This window comes from Mandrillus leucophaeus, unplaced genomic scaffold (genome assembly GCF_000951045.1).
Source record: "Mandrillus leucophaeus isolate KB7577 unplaced genomic scaffold, Mleu.le_1.0 Scaffold345, whole genome shotgun sequence".
In the NCBI taxonomy this organism is placed as follows: Eukaryota; Metazoa; Chordata; class Mammalia; order Primates; family Cercopithecidae; genus Mandrillus; species Mandrillus leucophaeus.
The window spans coordinates 1,155,324-1,176,749 of NW_012103643.1; the positions used below are offsets into that span (position 1 = coordinate 1,155,324).

The 21,426-nt window shown below is 44.5% G+C and overlaps 1 protein-coding gene across 1 annotated transcript in view; it reads right to left on the bottom strand.

The window, feature by feature from the left end:
* The window catches only part of HUNK (hormonally up-regulated Neu-associated kinase), a 77,312-nt gene that overhangs the window by 20,939 nt on the left and 34,947 nt on the right, over nt 1-21,426 (bottom strand). The window contains exons 5-7 of the mRNA XM_011989061.1: nt 20,622-20,749; nt 10,787-10,922; nt 4,532-4,694 (exon numbers count right to left, since the gene is read on the bottom strand). Of these exons, the coding sequence (XP_011844451.1) occupies nt 4,532-4,694; nt 10,787-10,922; nt 20,622-20,749 (427 nt within the window). The remainder of the gene's footprint in view (nt 1-4,531; nt 4,695-10,786; nt 10,923-20,621; nt 20,750-21,426) is intronic.

The window sequence follows — 21,426 nt, forward strand, 5'->3', positions numbered from 1 at the left end:
GGCCACAAGGTCAGGAGTTCAAGACCAGCCTGGCCAACATAGTGAAACCCTGTCTCTACTTAAAATACAAAAATTTGCCGGGCATGGTGGTGCGCGCCTGTAGTCCCAGCTACTCAGGAGACTGAAGGAGAATAGCTTGAACCCGGGAGCTAGAGGTTGCAGTGAGCTAAGATCACGCCACTGCACTCCAGCCTGGGGACAGAGTGAGACTCCCTTTCAAAAAAAAGAAATGGCCAATAGGTATTGCTTAATATCACCAATCATAAGGGAAATGCAAATTAAAGCCACAATGAGATACTGCCTCACACCTGTAAGAATAGCTTTTATCATAACGATGGACGATACCACATGTTGGAGAGGATATGGAGAAGAAAGAACCTTTGCACACTGTTGGTGGGAATGTAAATTAGTACAACCATTATAGAAACCAGTATGGTTCCTCAAAAAATTAAAAGTTGAACTACTATATGATCCAGCAATTCCACATCTGGGTCTATATCCAAAGGAAATGAAATCAGTATGTTGAAGACACATATGCACCCCCACCCCATGTTCAATGCAGCATTATTTACAATAGCCAAGAAATGGCTATTGTGTCATCAACGGATGAATGAATAAAGAAAGTGTGTGGTACATATATATAATGGAATACTAGTCAACCTTAAAAAAGGCAGAAATTCTGTCATTTTTGACAATATGGATGAACCTAGAGGACATAATACTAAGTGAAATAAGCCAGGCACAGAAAGACAAATAGTGCATGATCTCACTTCTACATGGAATCTAAAAAGTGTAGGTCATAGAAGTAGAGAGTAGAATGATGGTTACCAGGGGCTGAAGGGGGTTGGGGGAAGTGGGCAGAAGAGATATTGGTCAAAAGATACAAAATTTCAGTTAAACAGGAGGAAAAAAATTCAAGACACTATTGAACAATGTGGTGACTATAGTTAATAACAGTGTATTTATTCTGGTGAATTGCTAAGAGAGTAGATTTTCAATGGTCTCACCACAAATAAATGATAAATTTGTGTGGTTATACAATATTTAGCTTGATTTAGCCATTCCACAATGTATATATATTTCAAAGCATCATGTTGCACAGGATAAATATATACAATTTTTTTGGTCAATTAAATAAATTTAATTGAAAACTACCCCCAAACCTTTTCCAGTTAGAATGACACCAGCTGAGTTTCCAGAGAATGTTCTCAGAAGACAAAGCACCGCTCTGCTTTGCAACACTCCCAGCCCTGATACTGGGCAAAGGAGACAGGCAGAAATGCAGCAGCTGGCAATACATCCAGGCACATCAGGACACAGCCTAAGAGCTTTAGGCCAGGCGCAGTGGCTCATGCCTGTAATCCCAGTGCTTTGGGAGGCCTAGGCGGGCGGACTACTTGAGCCCAGGAGTTCGAGACCAGCCTGGGCAACATGGCGAAACCCCATCTCTACAAAAAATAAAATTAGCCTCGACTTACCAGGCTCAAGTGATACTCCTGCCTCAGCCTCCTGAGTAGCTGGGACTATAGATGGATCGCTTGAGCCCGGGAGGTCGAGGCTCCAGTGATCCATGATTGTGCCACTGCACTCCAGCCTGGGCGACAGAGTAAGACTCTTTTTGTTTTGTTTTGTTTTGTTTTGAAAAGACAAAAAAAGCTTCAGATAAAATGTCTCTCTTGCTTGGCATGAGCTATGTTGATTGTTTAAGAAGAGCGTGACTGACAAAAGCTTGTCTCTCTAAATGTGGAAGTAACTATAGGAAAGGTTTTTAAAACCGAAGACCCCTCCATCTTACTTGGTCAGTACCTGAAGAACTAGTTCCACCAAAAGAACAGTGTTCGGAACTGTTAACTTACTTGGGAGAGTAGCAATGTCATTCTCTAATAAGTGAAATCATGAGCTTTATGATATAGTCAGTTTCATGAAAATACATTTGAATAACTAAGTTTTGAACAGTATTCATCACCTGAAAAAGAAAATCAGGGCATTAACCCTCTTTTCTTCCTTTTATCTGAAGACTATTTAAATTCTTAACTTTTATCCTCTATAGCATGGTGGTGTCCAAATGGTATGACCCTGATCCCTTATGTGTGAAAAACTTGTAAGCAGGCACCTACAATATATGCATTTATAAATTATAAGCATGTAACATTGTACAAATATATCATGTACACTATAAGATATATAATAAATAGAAATTTTAAAGTATGAGAAAGAAGTTTGGGGAATATGGTCTTTTCACAAAAGAGAAATGAGGCGGGGCATAGTGGCTCACACCTGTATTCCCAGCACTTTGGGAGGCCAAGGTGGGCAGATTGCTTGAACTCAGGAATTCAAGACCAGTCTGGGCAACATGGCAAAAACCCGTCTCTACCAAAAATACAAAAATTAGCCGGTCATGGTGGTGCATGCCTGTAGTCCTAGCTACTCAGGACGCTGAGGTGGGAGAATAGCTTGAACCCAGGAAGCAGAGGTTGCAGTGAGCCGAGATCATGCCACTGCACTCTAACCTAGGAGACAGAGTGAGACCTCATCTCAAAAGAAAAAAAAAAAAGAGGGCCAGGTGCTTTGGCTCACGCCTATAATCCCAGCACTTTGGGAGGCTGAGGTAGGAGGATCACTTGAGGTCAGGAGTTTGAGACCAGCCTGGCCAGTATGGCAAAACTCCATCTCTACTAAAAATACAAAAATTAGCCAAGCCTGGTGGCACGTGCCTGAAGTCCCAGCTACTCAGGAGGCTGAGGCAGGAGAATCACTTGAACCTGAGAGGCAGAGGTTGCAGTGAGCCGAGATCGTCCCACTACACTCCAGCCTAGGTGACACAGTGAGACTCTGTCTCAAAAAAAAAAAAAAAAAAAAAAAAATTAAAAAAAGAGAAATGAGAGAAGCAACTTCAAGTCCAGCATGTCTTTTATGTTCCTCGTGATGAGAGAACAGAGAACTGCTGTGTGATACAAGAGATTTTCTTAATCTCTCCTCAACACATAATAAAATAAAATAAATAATATACTATATGTTGAAAGTCCTGTCTTTCTGGATTTGACATCTCTTCTCCAGCAGCCTTCTATGAGGAAGGCAGCCACCGTGACACCATCTGTGAAATCTAACTCAAAGCATTGACTCTGTCCCCATCAAAGAGGTGCCACCCTATCATACAGAGCACGTTTTTTCCCCCATTAAAACATTGTTAAAGCTTTTTACTGTTGAAAGTATTTCTTCTCATGTAGATCTTTCCTTTGGTGGTTCACCAAAAAAAAAAAAAAAAATGTAGTTCCGTGGATAATTTCCTGCGGAAGCAAAATCTGGCCAGTATTCTGAGCTAAATCAGCTCAGAAACATCTGTACCTTCATCCAAATGTTTAACCAACCTCCCAAGGAGCATCTTCGTCTGTTCAGCAATGTTTTCTAGATGGCTCCCAAATCAATTTGCTAACAAAAGACACACACAGACCACCTTGTCCTCTGGGTATTAATTTGGCCATCTCCACCATGCCAGCGAGAATATCATTTCCCCAACTGCTGGTAGATTTTTCATCTTTAGCTCTCATACAGAAACCTCAGAAAGGTTTCTAAGCCTATTTTCTAGTAAAATTTGGTGACATATTGGGTTATCACGTGACTTCAAATAGCACACGTTCTGAATGGTAAATGTCTTCCTAACAGTGACAACTCCACGTCATCAGATGTCAAGCTGCAACAGGCCCAGGGTGAAGATGGTCCTTCGTGACCATGAACACTCAGTAAAATTTCAGATGGGCTTCCTGGCAATTCTGAATTTCTTCAGCTGACTCTCTGTTAGAGCTGGTCAGCACCCACCATTCTGAGTAAAACCATGAGCTACTGTATGCAGACTCCACATCGTCTTGGATCCAATTTGCAGAATTCTTTCTAAGCCATTGTCCATTTGGAGAGAGACGATTTAAGGCACATACATTCCCTTACCCAGGCACACAGAAACTGCCTGTGGCAAAAACGATGAAGGGGACAGGGTGTCACGGTCCCACCATCCACCCCACGCTGTGGAAACTCCAAATGTACCTCACAGGTGACACTGGACACTTGGACTTTCTGACACTCTGACTGAGGGAAGGTGTCAGAGTCAGGCCAGGGAAGTCCATATATAGTACCATAGTTTAGAGACAAATGCCCGGGAGGCACTGCTACCTAAGTTTTATGACCAGAGAACCCTCCAATGCCCACAGCATGGGGAACCCAAAGAGCTAAGAGGCAGCAGAACAACAACAACAAAAAAGGCAACACAGAAGCTGTTGAAGGGAAAAGAGGCTTGAATCCCTCCTAATTCTGCCCAGGGCTTAACTTGGTGGGAGAGTATTTGAAAAACATTGCAGATAAAAGGCACTCCCTGAGAAGCAGGTTTAGCTATGACTTTATCCCACATTCAGAAAACTCAGCCTCACATTAGATTAAATTAGCAGCTTGGATCAAGTGTCAGTAACTGAGAAACACTTTGGGGGTAGGAGCTCTTTTTTCCACAGACAGCAGAGATGACCGCCTCTAGGGTCGCACTTACCCCTGACAAATAGCGCTCCAGTTTCTTGTTTAAGAGGAAGTAGATGGCCAGGATGTGGCAGGCGCGGTTGGAGAGCACGGTGTTGATCACGTCACTGTTCTTGTAACCCAGCTTCTCGGTCATGTGCAGCACGACGCTTGGGCTCAGGTCTTCCAGAGAAATCCTGCCAGGCGCAGAGAGAGAGAGGGCCAGTCACCCCTGCCCTTCACGGAGAGTCCCACACAGACCCCCTGGGCAGAATCAGCTTCATTCATTCACTCATTCATTCATTGACTTGAGTTTTTATTTTAAAAATGTTCATGTATTCAGAAAAGTGGAGGAATAGTACAATCACTTTACGTATACCATCATCTGGATGTACCAGTGATCACTTTGCCATACTTGCATTTTTGTTTTGCTGAAGTATTTTAAATTACAAACATCATGACACTTTACCCCTTAACCCTTCAGTGTGCACCTTCAAAATCCAAAGATGTCCCCTGCAGAACCACAATACCATCAACATACCCAATAAAATTTTAATAATCACTTAATATTAGCTAATACCCGGATTATATTTAAATCTCCCAACTGTCCCCCAGATTTCCTTATGATCACACATTCTTTCCTTAAAATGTATTTGTTGCCATGGACAGAAGCCACCTGGACTCTGGTTTTTGGGGTGGAAAAGGAAGGTATTCAGGAACTAGCCAGATCATGTTTAGAGGAACAGAAAGAACTCGTAAGTTCTTACATGCGGGGTCCAGGGCTCAGCTGCAAAGTGGGGTGCTCTCAGAGGAAGACAGTTAAAGCTACTTCACAGGGGTACTGTGACGATAAACTCCTTGGGACACATTGGCAAAGAAATACCAGGCTTCATTCATCTACCCATTCATTTGTTCACCCTCCCAGTGGGGAAGAAAGAATGTAAATTCACTTAGTCAGCCTGATAGTCCTATGAGTAGGTACTATCACTATCCCAACTTTACAGATAACGAAACCAAAGCCCACAGCAATGCAGCACCTTGCCCAGGGTCACAGAGACAGGAAGTGACAGCCCTAGAATTAAGAACCAGCAGCTGGGTTCAATGTCTAGAGGCTCACTGCTTCCCAAATAAACAGATCCATCCATCATCATCATCATCATCACCATCATCCAATGGCTACAAAGACTGAGAAACCAGGGGGAGGGCTCTAAGGGAGGGTGTGTGTTGGCAGTGGGGCTGTGTCAAAAGAACATTCTACATCCCTTAAGAGTGATACAAAGAATGATGGCATTCTGAGCAAACTATCGCAAGGACAGAAAACCAAACACCACATGTTCTCACTCATAGGTGGGAATTGAACAATGAGAACACTTGGACACAGGGTGGGGAACATCACACACTGGGTCCTGTCGTGGGATGGGGGAAAGGGGGAGGGACAGCATTAGGCGATATACCCTAATGTAAATGATGAGTTAATGGGTGCAGCACACCAACATGGCACATGTATACATATGTAACAAATCTGCATGTTGTGCACATGTACCCTAGAACTTAAAGTATGAAATAAATAAATAAATAAAGTAATACAAAGAGGGCAATCGAAGTAGAAAGCAAGCTTATCTGGCTGGAGAGCTGCTAGCCTCCATGTCAAGGGGTCTGAAGACATTTTGGATGGAACCTCAGAGCTATAATGCCCAGAGAAACCCCACAGGGTAGCCCCATAATTGTAAAGAAGAGGAGACGACGCAAGTTCTCCTGTAGGAAGAGAACTTGCCCAGTTCACACGGCCAGCTGGCAGGGGCACCGAGAGCAGAACGCGGTCTCCTGACCATTGCCTGCCACCGGTCGGTGTAACCTACATCAGTTCTCCCTCTGCTCCATTTGCCTAAGTGCCGTCCCCAAAAACAAACAAATGAAAACACACCCAACAAACAGTGAGATCAGCCTTCCTCATTCCTGTTTGCCACGAAATTACACATTCCAGATAACAGGTGGGAGAGGGACGGGCATCATTACTGGTTTAAAAAGTATATTAATAACATGTTCATTTTCTAAAATAACTACTTGAGGTCTAGCAAAACAATGCAGAGTGAACAGTGGTTTGGAAATACCTGGGAACCCCAAGAGCAGGGCACCCCCAGAGGGCATGGGGTATTCTGAAGAAAGGTCAGTAGTGTGGAAAGGAGGGGTATGCACAGGGGCAGACACCCCATCTCTGCCTTTTATGTCCAGTATCTTCAAAAACGAGCTCTGCCATAATGTAAATGGTCAACTGACTCTGGACTGAGAGGAATAGTTTGAACGTTTTCCAATAAACAATGCATAAACCTGGTGCTCTCCAGTATCACTTATCGAATCTGTATATGGCTGCATGTTTGGATGACACAGAGAATGGTACAACGTTCCAGAATACTAGGTATTATCTGAATCGCGCAAATTTACATGCAATCTGTTTTGATACCATGGATCTAATTTGGTCTAATTCTGTCTTGTATTGCCTGTAACCTCCTCCCCTCCCACCAGTTCCAAAGCTAACTGGAGGGGTGGAGAGACGGTCCAGGTCCCTGCAGGGAGACAGAAAGAGGCAGCAAGGTTGGCTCTGTACAAATGTCTGAAACCCAGCACTTTAGGAGGCCGAGGCATGGAGATTGCTTGGGACCAGGAGTTTAAGACCAGCCTGGGCAACACAGCAAAACCCCCATCTCTACCACAAAAAGAGAAACACTTAGCTGGGGATGGCAGCACATGCCTGCAGTCCCTCTACTATAGAAGCTAAGGTGGGAGGATTGCTCGAGCCCAGGAGTTCTAGGTCACAGTGAGCTGTGACTGCGCCACTGCACTCCAGCCTGGGCTACGAAGGAAGACCCGTCTCAAACAAAAAAAAAAAAAAGAAAAAAAAGGTCTGCACCTGAATCAGCAGGGGAGCCGGGCACCTAGCAAACATCTGTTGACTGACTGGCACAAACATTTATTCATAAAAGATTTACTTTCAAAGACATTTCCCTCTTTGCTTTTAGAGATCAACTTGGCAGCTGAAATGACTTCACAGGAGAAGGCTTTACAGAAGAGTGATGTAAAATGTGAGACCTTTATTTTCCTTACTTTCTCAAAAGGAAACTATTGACAACACTGAAAATACATCTGGGGCTAGGTATGTTGGGAAACTACAAAATATACTTTATAAAGAAAATATCCCTTTCTCTGCTTGTATGTTCTCATTCCCTTTATCTACAGGCCAGTAAAACCAGAAAAATAAATATAAAAAACACATTTTTTTGTCTTAAAGATAAAAGTTTTTCAAAATAAACACTGTAAACAACATGTACCTCCCCCAACAGCTTAGAATTCTGGTTCCAGGCCAGACACGGTGGTGGCTCATGCCTGTAATCCCAGGACTTTGGGAGGCTGTAGCAGGTGAATCACTTGAGGCCGGGAGTTTATGAACAGCCTGGGCAACACGGTGAAACCCTGTCTCTACTAAAAATACAAAAATCAGCCAAGTATGGTGGTGGATGTCTGTAATCCCAGCTACTCAGGAGGCTGAGGTGGGAGACTCGCTTGATCCCAGGAGGCAGAGGTTGCAGTGAGCCGAGACTGTGCCACTGCACTCCAACCTGGGCGACAGATCGAGACTCTGTCTTAAAAAAGAAAAATAAAGAAGAATAATTCTGGTTCCACTACTTAAAAACCAAACACTGATTTGCCTCTAGCATGAGATGAGCAATGGGCCTCGCATAAACAGAAGACACGGAGTGCTGTTTTCCTTAGCACGCGAGATCTCAGCCCGTTTTACAGTCCACTGAACCAGCTTCATGTACGGCCATTATGCTGCTGACCAAGTCCAAATGCAAAAACCATTACACTAATCTGGCGACAACAGGATAGGAGTTTGAATTTACGTTTTAATCTATCAAAGTCTGTCTGCAAACTGTGGGAAAGCCACAAACATGAGATGTCGCCTCCTAATTCTTTGTGAATGAAGATGCAGCCAACAAGGAGGGGAAACACCGTCTTTCTCACACCAGCTCCACTTTCTCCAGCAGCTGCCGCATTGAGTGGATTCATTATGCTCATTTAGGCGGTGATTACATGAGCTTAATGACTCATGTGGCCACCACCAAGGCCCCCTCCTTTAACAGAAAGCGTACCTGCGTGCTGCTCTCCATCATGAGTATAGATAATGAGGCAAGGTCCTTTCAGCTTTGCTCCCTGCCTCGCTTTAGAGTAGTATTTCTGGTGTCTGTTTCAGATCCTGGCCCACATCGAGCTGTTATTGGAAAATAGCAATCTATTTCCAGGTTCCCTTGGTAACCTAAGTCACCTAGACTTTGTTTAAATTACCTCCCATGAGCCAAATGCTAGAATTCTAGATGGCAACAGAGTGAAACCACCTCCTCTCTGGGCACGGTGAGTGTAAATTTGGCACTGAAGTGTGGATGCAGACTCCCACGCCCCTTTAAAGTTTTTCTAGCGCTTCCATCCCAAGCAGAGCCCTGCCTGGCCATCTTCTTTGAAGGACTCAGCACTTCAGCTTTCATAAGGCTTGGCGGGTGTTTCTAGACCTTTCTAGGCATTGAAACTATGACTACACAGGACACCCTTTTCTCTGCCCTTTCAGTCTCCCATCTGCCCCTCTGGGTCAGTGGTTCTCCTGCCTTCATCTAAGCCTGGTCAAATGTACAAGACACCCTAGCTCTAAACGAAGAAGGAAGGTGGGTTCCAGTCTTGGAAGGTACTGAGCCCATGTGGTCTCCTTATTTGCATGAAGACAGCCAAAATAAGGGCCTTCATTCCCTTGCTCAGGTTAGTTAGAAACAGGACAAAGGAGTAGAAAAAAATATACAAGGAAATGTTTTTGGCCGGGCGCAGTGGCTCAAACCTATAATCCCAGCACCTTGAGAGGCGGGAGGATCGCTTGAGCCCAGGAGTTTGAGACCAGCCTGGGCAACATGGCAAAACCCTTTCTCTGCAGAAAAATAGAAAAAATTGCCTGACATGGTGACTCACGCCTATGGTCGCAGCTACTCAGGAGGCTGAGGTGGGAGAATCACTTGAGCTCAGGAGGTGGAGGCTGTAGCGAGTTATGATCATGCCACTACACTCCAGCCTGGGTGACTGAGTGAGGCTCTGTCTCAAAAAAAAAAAAAGAGAAATGTTTTTGAATTTGTAGTTAGCGCACCAACATAGAGAAGCATGGGTTGCCACAGGGAACCTGTCAGTGCTCCTATGCTGTGGGTTCCTGTCTGCGAACTTTGCTTAAAGAACCCTCCTCATGGAAACTGATAAAGTGGAGCCTTCATGGAAAGTCCACAGGGACACCTGGCCTAAAACGAGTGACTCCTATGCCTTTCCTTCCTGCCTCCCACATTTTAAAGCAGGGGTCTTAGGGCTGAAATAAACATAAAGAACAAGACAGAAGAAGGCATCTAAGGGTGGTTTGGAAAGGGAGGGGTGATCCCATGTGTTTCTGTCTGATGTTGGCAGGTGGGCTCGTGAGCTGATCACACACACGCAAACACATTCACACAAAGACTGGCTGGGCACGTTGGCTCACACATGAAATTCCAGCACTTTGGGAGACCGAGGCAGGCGGATGACTTGAGGTCAGGAGCTCAAGACAACCTGGGCAACATGGTAAAACCCCATCTCTACTAAAAATACAAAATTAGCCTGGTGTGGTGGCGCGTGCCTGTAATCCCAGCTCCTCAGGAGACTGGGGATGAGAATCACTTGAACCCAGGAGGCAGAGGTTGCAGTGAGCTGAGATTACACCACTGCACTCCAGCCTGGGTGACAGAGCCAGACTATGTATCAAAAAACAAAACAAAGACCTACACACACACACAAATTTACACACAGAAACAGACACACAACACATACACACAGACACAACAACCATGCACACGGAGACCCAAGCAGACACAGACATTGTCTCTCTCTCTCTCACACACACACACACTCAAGCCACAGCTAGTCTCAAAGGTCCCTTTGTGTGAACTTGAAAGAGGCACCCCCTGGGAAGACACAGACCCTCAAAGCCTGGATGTCAGCCTCCATTCACCCCTCCTCCAGGTGACCCTGCAGGGTACAGGGCACAACAGCACACGGTGGTCCTGTCTACGCTTCCTCTTGTGGATGTGTGGGTGTGGGTGATAGTGGGAAGGGGAGATAGCCAAGAGAGAACATGGCTTTTCCTTCAATCACGGACAGCTTTCTGTCTGGAACTGCTCAGGGCTCATAGGACAGGCCCCATCTCTCCCGAGGAGTCCCTCTGGGTACACGAAATTACCTGTTGGGATAGGTGATATTACAGGGCACTTTGCCCGTGTAATTCTCATTGAGCCAGCGATTCGCCAGTGCCTGCTGAATATTTGGCCTCTTCACAGGATCTGGTTCCAGGAGAGAGCGCAGGAAACTGATGGCACCTGGGAGACATTCGGGAAAGAACGTGCGCATGTTACAGGCTGAACGCAGACACCAGTGAAAGCCACCATCACAGGGGACTCGCCACCTCGCCTGCCCATCCCGAGCCACTGCTGGGGTGATCTCTGGGTCTCTGGGCAGGGTTCTGATTCAAGGATTCATAGAGCTTGGTTTCAGCCCCACCACCCTTCAGACAGGAGGGGTGTGAAAAATCCCGTTTCTCCCTCTCTCTCTCTCCTTAAAAAATACACACCACATATCCAGAGAATTTAAGTTCTCTGTCCAAGGGGAGCAACTGGTGCATGATAAAGCAAGAACCAGTTTGGGTCTCCCCATCCCCTGTGTTTCCCAAGACAACCTGTGGCCTTTTCTTGTTGCTTATAGGTGAGCCAAAGGGATGTTCTATTGACAGGCTTGCAGGAACGAAAGAAAATAAACAGAAAATGCCTGCTCGCATGGAAGGTTTTTGGGTACTCAGGGAGAAGCCAGCAGTGTACAGGCATCCTAAGTTAGACCTCCCAACTGGGGACCACAGGACACTCAAGAGGCCAGAGAGGTCCTGCTTTCTGATCCTTTCTTTTAAAGCCATTCTGTGTGGCCGCCCACCTCTTCTCCAAACTCGATGATGCCTCGCCCAGGCTGCACAGAGCCCACGCCCACCCAGCGCAGTCAATCAGGCTGTCAAGACACCAGAGCGCCACGCGTTTTTGTTAGTTAAAGTGTTAGGAAACCTCTGCATTAGTGACCCAGACTTTAAAATCCTAGTTTGTGTAAAAAGTTCTAGTGAAAACCACACTGTGAACCCATGTCCGCCTGATGGGTGCCTCCTTTTGCACTGTCTCTTAGGGGACTCTTAGGGACTGCTTAGATGGACAGGATGCTAATATATTTTGTCTTTCTTTTTCAAGCCACCTGAAGTTCACTGTATCACATTAGTCATGCTGAGCACAGTGTGTAAGGAAAAGATACGAGAAACTGTTGAAAACCTATAAAACCCCTACAACCCCTTTTCCTTCCATCCCAGGGAAAAATAATGTTTTGTTATTGTTGTTGTTGTTGTTGTTGTGTTTTTGAGACGGAGTCTCGCTCTGTCACCCAGGCTGCCTCCCGGGTTCAAGCAATTCTCTGCGTCAGCCTCCTGAGTAGCTGGGATTACAGGCACCTGCCACCACGTCGGGCTAATTTTTGTATTTTTAGGAGAGATGGGGTTTCACCATCTTGGCCAGGCTGGCCTTGAACTCCTGACCTCGTGATCCACCCGCCTTGGCCTCCCAAAGTGCTAGGATTATAGGCGTGAGCCACTGCGCCTGGCCAAAAATAATGTTTTAAATGCCCTGGGTTTCCTTTCATTTCACAAATATTTACAGAGCACTTGTTGTCCATTCAAGCACTAGAGATAAGCTAATTCGTCTCTAAGCAGAATATTTGCATACTTTAAGATAATAACAATGGAGACAACTGTATGAGAGGTAAAAATGTGTTTATAATGCACATGAAGCCTTTTATTTTGTATTTATTTTATTCATTATTTTTTATATTTTGGAGACAGTGTCACACTGTCGCCCAGGCTGGAGTGCAGAGGTGCGATCATGGCTCGCTGCAGCCTTGACCTCTCTGGCTCAGGTGACCTTCCCACCTCAGCCTTCCAAGTAGGTGAGACTACAGGCATGCACCATCACGCCCAGATAATTTTTTTAATTTTTTTGGTAGAGATGGGGTTTTGCCAAGTTGCCCAGGCTGGTCTGAAACCCCTGAGCTCAAGCGATCCTCCTGCCTCAGCCTCCCAAAGTGTTGGGATTAAGTGTGTGAGCCACCACACTCAGCCGATGAAGGCTCTTCTAAGGCTACCAAATTGTAGGAGAATATACAGCATACGCACATATAGGCAAAGAATGTCAGGGATGACTTCAAAATGCAGACGGTTTGTCTTGCTTGACTTGTGGGACTGTGATATTTTCTTATGCTCTAGCCCTTATTTTACAAAGTATTGCTATAATGTTCTTGCAATATAAAGAATTCTTTTATGTAGCTTTGTACTTGATTTCCAACATACCAAATAATAAACCCCAGAAAATAATAATGTGCTTGCTCCCCCAATTTTTCCATTCTTCTCTTCAAAGTTATTTTTTCAGTGTTCTAAGGTAATCTTCTTTGCAAGGAGAAGTCATAAAACGTCTTACTTTCTCAAAAGTTTTAAGTTGTCATTTTAACATTGTTCTTGAGGAAATGCTGAGCCTTTTTTCAGCCTATTTTCTGCAGGGTAAAAATTAGGCCATCAAAAAAGGGGCCAGTTGTGATGCCAGAATCAACTCAAGAGAAATAATCTTTGCTAGGTCATGCAGCCAGGTCAACCTTCATGGTCAACCCACCACCAGGGTGGGTTCCCATCCTGTTGAAGAGGTTACCAGGTCATCTCCCTTTCAATAGTGGGTAGTCTCTACTGGATATCTACCCAAAGGAAAATAGGTCATTACATGAAAAAGACACTTGCACACATGTTTATAGCAGCACAATTCACAACTGCAAAAATATGGAACCAGCCCAAATGCCCATCAACTAACAAGTGGATAAAGAAAATGTGACATATGGTCAGGCACGGTGGCTCACGCCTGTAATCCCAGCACTTTGGGAGGCCAAGGCAGGTGGATCACCAGGTCAGGAGATCGAGACCATCCTGGGTAACACGGTGAAACCCCATCTCTACTAAAAATACAGAAAATTAGCCGGGCATGGTGGCGGGCGCCCGTAGTCCCAGCTGCTGCGGAGGCTGAGGCAGGAGAACGGCATGAACCCGGGAGGCAGATTGCAGTGAGCCGAGATCACGCCACTGCACTCCAGCCTAGGCGACACAGTGAGACTCTATCTCAAAAAAAAAAAAAAGAAAAAAAAGAAAATGTGACTGTATATATGATATATATGTGTCATATACATATTTATGTCATATGTGTCATATATATATATATACACACACACACACACACCAAGGAATACTACTCAGTCATAAAAAGGAACAAAGTAATGGCATTTGCAGCAACCTGGATGGAGTTGAGATCATTATTCTAAGTGAAGTAACCCAGGAATGGAAAACCAAACATTGTATGTTCTCACTTATAAGTGGGAACTAAGCTATGAAGGTGCAAAGGCATAAGAATGACACAATGGACTTAGGGGACTTGGAGGGAAGGGTAGGAGGGGGCGAGAGATAATAGACTACACATTGGGTACAGTGTACACTGCTCAGGTGATGGATGTACCAAAATCTCAGAAACCACCACTAAGGAATTTATCCATGTAACCAAAAACCACCTGTTCCCCAAAAACATACTGAAATTTTGAAAAAAAGGAAATATTGCCAGGAGCGGAGGCTCACGACTATAATCCCAGCACTTTGGGAGGCCGAGGTGAGTCGATCACCTGAGGTCAGGAGTTCAAGACCAGCCTGACCAACATGGAGAAACCCCACCTCTACTAAAAATACAAAAATTAGCCGGGCATGGTGGTGCACACCCGTAATCCCAGCTACTTGGGAGGCTGAGGTGGTAGAACTGCTTGAACCCAGGGGGCAGAGGTTGCAGTGAGCTGAGATCATGTCACTGTACTCCAGCCTGGGCAGCACAGAAAGACTTCATCTCAAAATAAAAAAAAACAAAAAACAAAAAACAGTGGAGTGGGTAGAAATGCATGCGTGGAGACCATGAGGTACATTTACCACTGTAAGTGTTATCGCTGGATACCCAGCTAAAACTCTAAAAAAAAAAAAAAAAAATTGTTTTTAACCTTTACTTTAGGTTCGGGTGTGCATGTGCAGGTTTGTTATATAGGCAAACTCGTGTCATGGGAGTTTGTTGTACAGGTTATTTCATCACCCAGGTACTAATCCTAGTTCCCAATAGTTATTTTTTCTGTTCCTCTCTCTCCTTCCACCCTCCACCCTCAAGTAGACCCCACTGTCTATTGTTCCCCTCTTGGTGTCCATGGTGTCCTCTTGGTTATACTTAGCTCCCACTTATAAGTGAGAGCATGCAGTATTTGGTTTTCTGTTCCTGTGTTAGTTTGCTAAGGATAATGGCCTCCAGCTTCATCCATGTTCTTTAATAATCCAAAAATCAAACAGATCTCTGCTTTGCAGAATCTCTATTCGCTTCCCTTAACATCCCTGCATTGCAAGAGTCACTTAGATCTTAACTGGGGGCATCTATTGGTCAGATAAAGAAGATGAGGGCTTAATGAATCAGAGCGAGTGGGCTGTTGAGTTAATGTTTTCTGAGACATTGCTGTTGCTTACCCTCAAAGGACTTGGGCAACAACCCAGGGTTGCCTCAAAGGACTTGGGCAACAGTCCAGGCTTTTTCAAAGTATGATGAACCAGAAGTGCTAAGGACAAACTGGATGTGCATTTTTGTTCTATTTTCATAACTGAGCACTCTGCATCCTCAAAAACTGCTGATGAGCGCAAGTAATTTTAGTTCAAATCTCCACTGACGAATTTTCTTCCTTTGGACGTCACAGACATTGTGTTACTATCCAAAAAGGACTTTGAGAATATCCTTAGAGCTCTTTGAAGTTTGTTTTAGGGTCCTGAAAACCCCTATGCCTTATGAGCAAAAGAGATTAAAATATTCCTCACCATCCTGGAAAGCCATGCCAGGCATGGCCACAGGCCACATGCCGCCCTCTACCTCTCTGAGATAACACTGAGGTTCTCCACTCAAGCCTGGAAAAATAGTACCACCCTGCTCAACGTAACACGCAGCACACCTTCCTCCATCGCAAACCCCACTTTCTTTCACGAGTCATCAGCTTTCCAAAGTCTGAACTGGCTTGTGTGAGCACCTAAACACGGTACCAAGTGAAACGGCTGCAGGTGACAGGCAAAGTCATCAGACTTTTCACATTAGTGTAGCCGGATAGATGCAAATAGAGACTCCTCCGCGCTCAAAGCTCCCTCCTCATCACTTCCCAAGCTAAAGAACTGTTTGATCATCTGATCATCGTGCCTTCTTGGACATCATCATTAGCACTGGCTCAACCCTCATGAAAGCTAACACTTCTCCTCCAGCTTGACTTTGGAGAATTCACGGCACAAAACCATCATCACCTGAACTGACTGCTTGGAATGTATTATAAATGCCAGCGTTGTGGTGTAGTGATGAAAAGGGAAGCAGTCTGAAAAACTGCTCAGCCATAAAAGGCATTTGCTACTCTGTGACATACAAGTGTCAACAAGCAAAAAGGAAGTGTGTACAAGAGAGACTTAGAAAGGCCCTCGAAGCTTAAGTTTGCAAATGGCATGACACAGATGAATGAAGGGCAGTTCTTTGGAAGCGTGTTCTGTGGATTCACAAGGGCAATAATGCTGTTTTCAACTCAAGTTTGGTAAAAAATCTTCCAACTTAATCTTCAAAAAGAGCAGTGGAATTAATAGATATGATAATTACATGTATGAGTGACAGGGCCAGGTGCAGTAGCTCATGCCTGTAACCCCAGCAGTTTGGGAGTCTGACTCAGGAGGATTGCTTGAGCTCAGGAGTTCAAGACCAGCCTGAGCAACATAGGGAGACCCTCTCTCTATAAAAAATACCCCCCCACAAAAAAAAAATTAGCTGGGCATGGTGGCATGTGCCTGCAGTCCCAGCTACTTGGGAGGCTGAGGCAGGAAGATTGCTTAGTCTGGGAGGTTGAGGCGGCAGTGAGCCATGATTGTGCCACTGCACTCCAGCCAGGACGACACAGTGAAACCTTGTCTTAGACAAAAACAAAAACAAATATGAATGACAGAGTCATCCAATTAGTAAAGATGTGCATTAGTGAGGCACAATAAAACCGGCATATTTTCTATTTGGATTGACATTACTCAAAACATAAGGACATACAGACAATAGATAATACCTCCAACTTTTTGTAGGGGGGTGCATCTTATACTAAACAAAATCAGAGAAGAGTGAAATAACACAGCATGGTAGGAAAATCTAGGTTTTCAGTCAAGCAGACTTAATCTCGCTGAGACTCAATTTCCTCACTAGTAAACACGGACTTACCTTGCAGGACTGTATGAAAACACCACCACATGAAAAACACCTACAAAGGATCACTCAATAAATGGCAGCTACTCATGTTACTGGTAAGCTAGTATTTTCAGATATAAGCAGGGCCAGGCTGGTTGGAAGGGAGAGGAGATAAACTTGATGGGATGCAAAGGATGGGAAAAATGGGAGGCTGTCAGAAGGGCAGCAGCTGATACTCAAAACTGAAGACATTCACTCTGTAAACCAGGTAAGACTCCCTGGGCTGCCTCAGCAGCTGGTGCACTGCTCTGGGCCCTACTGGATGAGGACAATTCCCAATCCTGAGTCATCAAAATAATCTACGGGCCACCTTTCCAGGTCACACAGGCATGTTAACACCAGAGTCAGCAACCTAGATTCCCTGAGCGTCTATCATGTGCAAACACTTCACTTGGGACCTGGCTCAAAGGATTTCAATCCTAGTTGAAAAAAGATATTTCTATATCCCAATAGTTATTTTAAAAAGGGGGAGATGGGGAGAGCATCAGATTCCCTAATTAGAAAATCAGATATAGAAATGCAATTCATGCTTGACAAGTCAAGACAACAAAGTCCTACAGGAATGTGAAGATCTTTAACAAGCACACACAGAGCTTAAGGCCAACGCAAAGCTGTCTGCTCAAAGCAGGAGCTATGTGAGGTTGGACGGCAATTCCAGTGATGCTGAAATTGCTGGGAACATTTTTAATATGTCTTCTTTGGGACTACTTTTGGATTATCTTTTAACATCTTCAGAACTGCAACTCTTGCTTCTTTAAGGTTAAATTTAATTTTCACAATAAAAAAAAAAAAACACTTAGAGCTCAACCTGCTAAGATTGTATAATATTACTGAAAGTAAAAACAAGGTATGATTCTGAAGCAATGAGACTGATTTTCTTGTGTTCTTAACCTACCTGTGTTCGTCGGCTCCTTTTCCCACAGCTGTGTGGGGCTCATGCTAACGCTAATCAACAAATATTTCTGGCTTTTCACTTTCAGCACACATGGTAGGGTTGCACTGCCCCATTCTCTTTAGTTGGGTGAAGCCATGTGCCATGTTTTAGAAAGCTTCTACTTACATCTGGAAGATTGGTGGAAGATTTAATTGCTGGTGAAAGAGCTTCTCTTTCTCTTTCCCTTTCTCCCTCTGCATGAACCAGAAATGCTGGAAATGGTGGCTGCTCCATCAGCCCTGGGCCCTTGGCTGGGCAGAACCTTTCAACATTTGATCCAACTCTCAATTGAGATGTAGCATGAGTGAGAAATAAACCTTTGTGGTCCTGAGCCACTAAGACTTGGGGGCTGATTGTTACTGCAGCATAACCTGGTCTATTCTGACTAATACAGTGAAGTGGCAGCAGACCAGCAGTTCCCCAGCTCCTCAGGCTGTCATCAGGCTCAAAGATAGCACTGTCTGCCTTTCCCAACTGTGGGGGTGCATTCATCCACCTATTGTCCTTTGTTATGGGTCACCTGAATAAAACAACGGTCCTTCAGTGGGTGAATGGTGAAACAAACAGCAGTATATCCACACCAGGGAATACTACTCACCAATAAAAAGAAACAACTCAGATTATCTCAAGGGAATTATGCTTTGTGGGGAAAAAAATGATTTACATATAACATTTTTGAAATGACAAAATTGTAGATGATACAGGGTGGTGGCTGACAGGTCTTGGGGAGAGCAGGAGGAAGGGAGGTGGCTGTGGCTACAGGGGAGCAGCACAAGGGAACCTTGTGAGGGAACTGTCTTGCATCTTGACTGTGGTGGCTGTCACACAAATTACTCATGTGGGCTATTTGGATCTCTTTGTATTATTTCTAGCAATTGTGTGTGAATCTACAATTACATCACAATGAAAAGTTTTTAAAATAATCTTATTTGTTAAAAAAAAAAAAAACCTTTTTACTCTCTATCCCCTTGTCCCAATTTATTTTATTTTCTTTAGAGTACTTAACATTACCAAATACCACACATATTTATTACCCATTTATTTATTTTTAGCCTCCCCTGCTGATATATAAGCTTTATAAGGGTAGAGACTGGTTTGTTCTCTGTCTTCCTTAATCTAGAACACACCTAGCACACAATTGGTGCACAATACATATTCATGGAATAAGCTAATGAGTATATTATTTCATTATTTCATAATGAGTATGAAATATAGAATGAATGAATGAAGGGGCACACCTCAGAGTGCTCTGCCGCACTTTCGACATTTCTGAAAGCTCTAAAACTTAAATATGACAATACGTTTGACATTTTGCACATTTTCTAACTCCGAGAGTTATGACTCTCAGTGCAGAAATATTTCTTTTATAATGACAGAGCTGTAACTCATCTTCCCAAGGACTTAATGCCTCCTTTGCTTTCAAGCCTCCAGAGATTCTCCCCTCCCTTGAGGAGACAGTATGGGCTGAATTAGATCATTGCATACAAGAATGTGTCTCCACTTGGATTCCACTTGGCAAGATAAATTCAGGGTCAGCTTCATGCGTGCTTTTAAACTCAGAAGAAAAATGCATAACAGTAGTAAAATAAAATGCTATATTTTAACTATCATAAATATCATAAGTTGCAGTTAAATAACTGCTTTCTTCTTTGGTCAAAAGCCTTATCTCAGTGAAGCTAAGTTTATTCTAAGGAGCCAATTAAATGCTCATCAAAGCCAAGCCAAGGCCAGGAACTTGAATTGTGAACCAAACAAAAGAACAAATTGTACTGATTTACTGGATCTGAAACCAAATCTTAATACAAACTGTTTACTGAAATGTGAACCAGCTAAAGCTTGAAAGAACTTTTCAAACACACCTGATGATTCAGTCCAATCGAGTAACTTAACCTCTATATACTTAAAAGCTTTTGAACGGGCTCAAAAACTCAACTCACAAAACAAATCGCAGCCCCAACTTCAATGCAACAAACATTTCTTGACAATAATTGCAGAAAGAAGATATATTGGAAATGTGACCACAAATCCTCTTTTCCAAGTCAACATCATAATATGGTGAGTTTTAAAACAATCAAGCCTGCAATTATTTTTCAAATGGAGAATATCAGATCCTTTGGATCTACGTGTTTTGTGCAGAAAGAGAAAGGAGGAGTTAGGGGTTCAGAATTATAAAGGAACAGGAAAGGATACAGGTGAAAGGCATGAGTGAGGCTGGGCACAGTGGCTCACGCCTGTAATCCCAGCACTTTGGGAGGCTGAGACGGGCGGATCATGAGGTCAGGAGATCGAGACCATCCTGGTTAACACGGTGAAACCCCGTCTCTATTAAAAAATACAAAAAACTAGCCGGGCGAGGTGGCGGGCGCCTGTAGTCCCAGCTACTCAGGAGGCTGAGGCAGGAGAATGGCATGAACCCAGGAGGTGGAGCTTGCAGTGAGCCGAGATCACACCACTGTACTCCAGCCTGGGCGACAGCGAGACTCCGTCTCAAAAAAAAAAAAACAAACCCAAAGGCACGAGTGCCCATTGAGAGACGGGAAACCCAACCACCCCTTGACATTTTGATTTAACACTAGAAAGAAATTTACAATCATGGGATAGACATAATACCATTGCTGCAAAACAAATACTGTTTCACAGGTGGACCCGAACTGGTCACAACAGAAGTCCTGAACCGTGATCTAGAATAGCAGGTGTATTACCTGTGGAGAGCTGAGTAGGGAGGGGGTTCATTTCTTTGTCCACCATCTTCTGGTACAAAGCCCTCAGGCTGAAAGGCTCCACCGTGAAAGGCAGCGTCCCGGTCAACATGGCATACATGTTCACACCTCTGAAAAGAGAGACATACACACGAAAGTGGAGTCAGGTCCCCTGGGGAGGGGAAGACACTGGAGACATGGGCTTCACCGAAGCACGAGAGCTGCTGCTTCCATGCCAACCTCAACAGGCCCTCTTCAAAGCCATCTTTGTAGAATGCTCAGTGTCACGTTCAGAGAGTTGGGTGAGGCCGGGCGCGGTGGCTCATGCCTGTGATCCCAGCACTCTGGGAGGTGGATCACCTGAGGTCAGGAGTTTGAGACCAGCCTGTGTAGCGCCTCCATCCCCAACCCCTGCCTCATCAGCCTGGACCACTACTTGCTCATCCCCTCGCTGCTGTGCTGCAAGCTGTGCGTGAAGCCCCTGCACACCCTGGCACCCATCTCCAGTAAAAATACAAAAATTAGCCAGGCATGGTGGCAGGTGCCTGTAATCCCAGCTACTGGGGAGGCTGAGGCAGGAGAATCACTTGAACATAGGAGGTGGAGGTTGCACTGAGCCAAGATCGTGCCATTGCACTCCAGTCTGAGTGTCAAGAGTGAAATTCCACCTCAAAAAAAAAGAAAGAAAGAGAGAGAGAGAGAGAAAGAAAGAAAGAAACAAAGAAAGAAAGAGAGAGAGAGGGAGGGAGGGAGGGAAGGAGGGAAGGAGGGAGAGAGGAAGGAAGGAAGGAAGGAAGGAAAAGAGAAA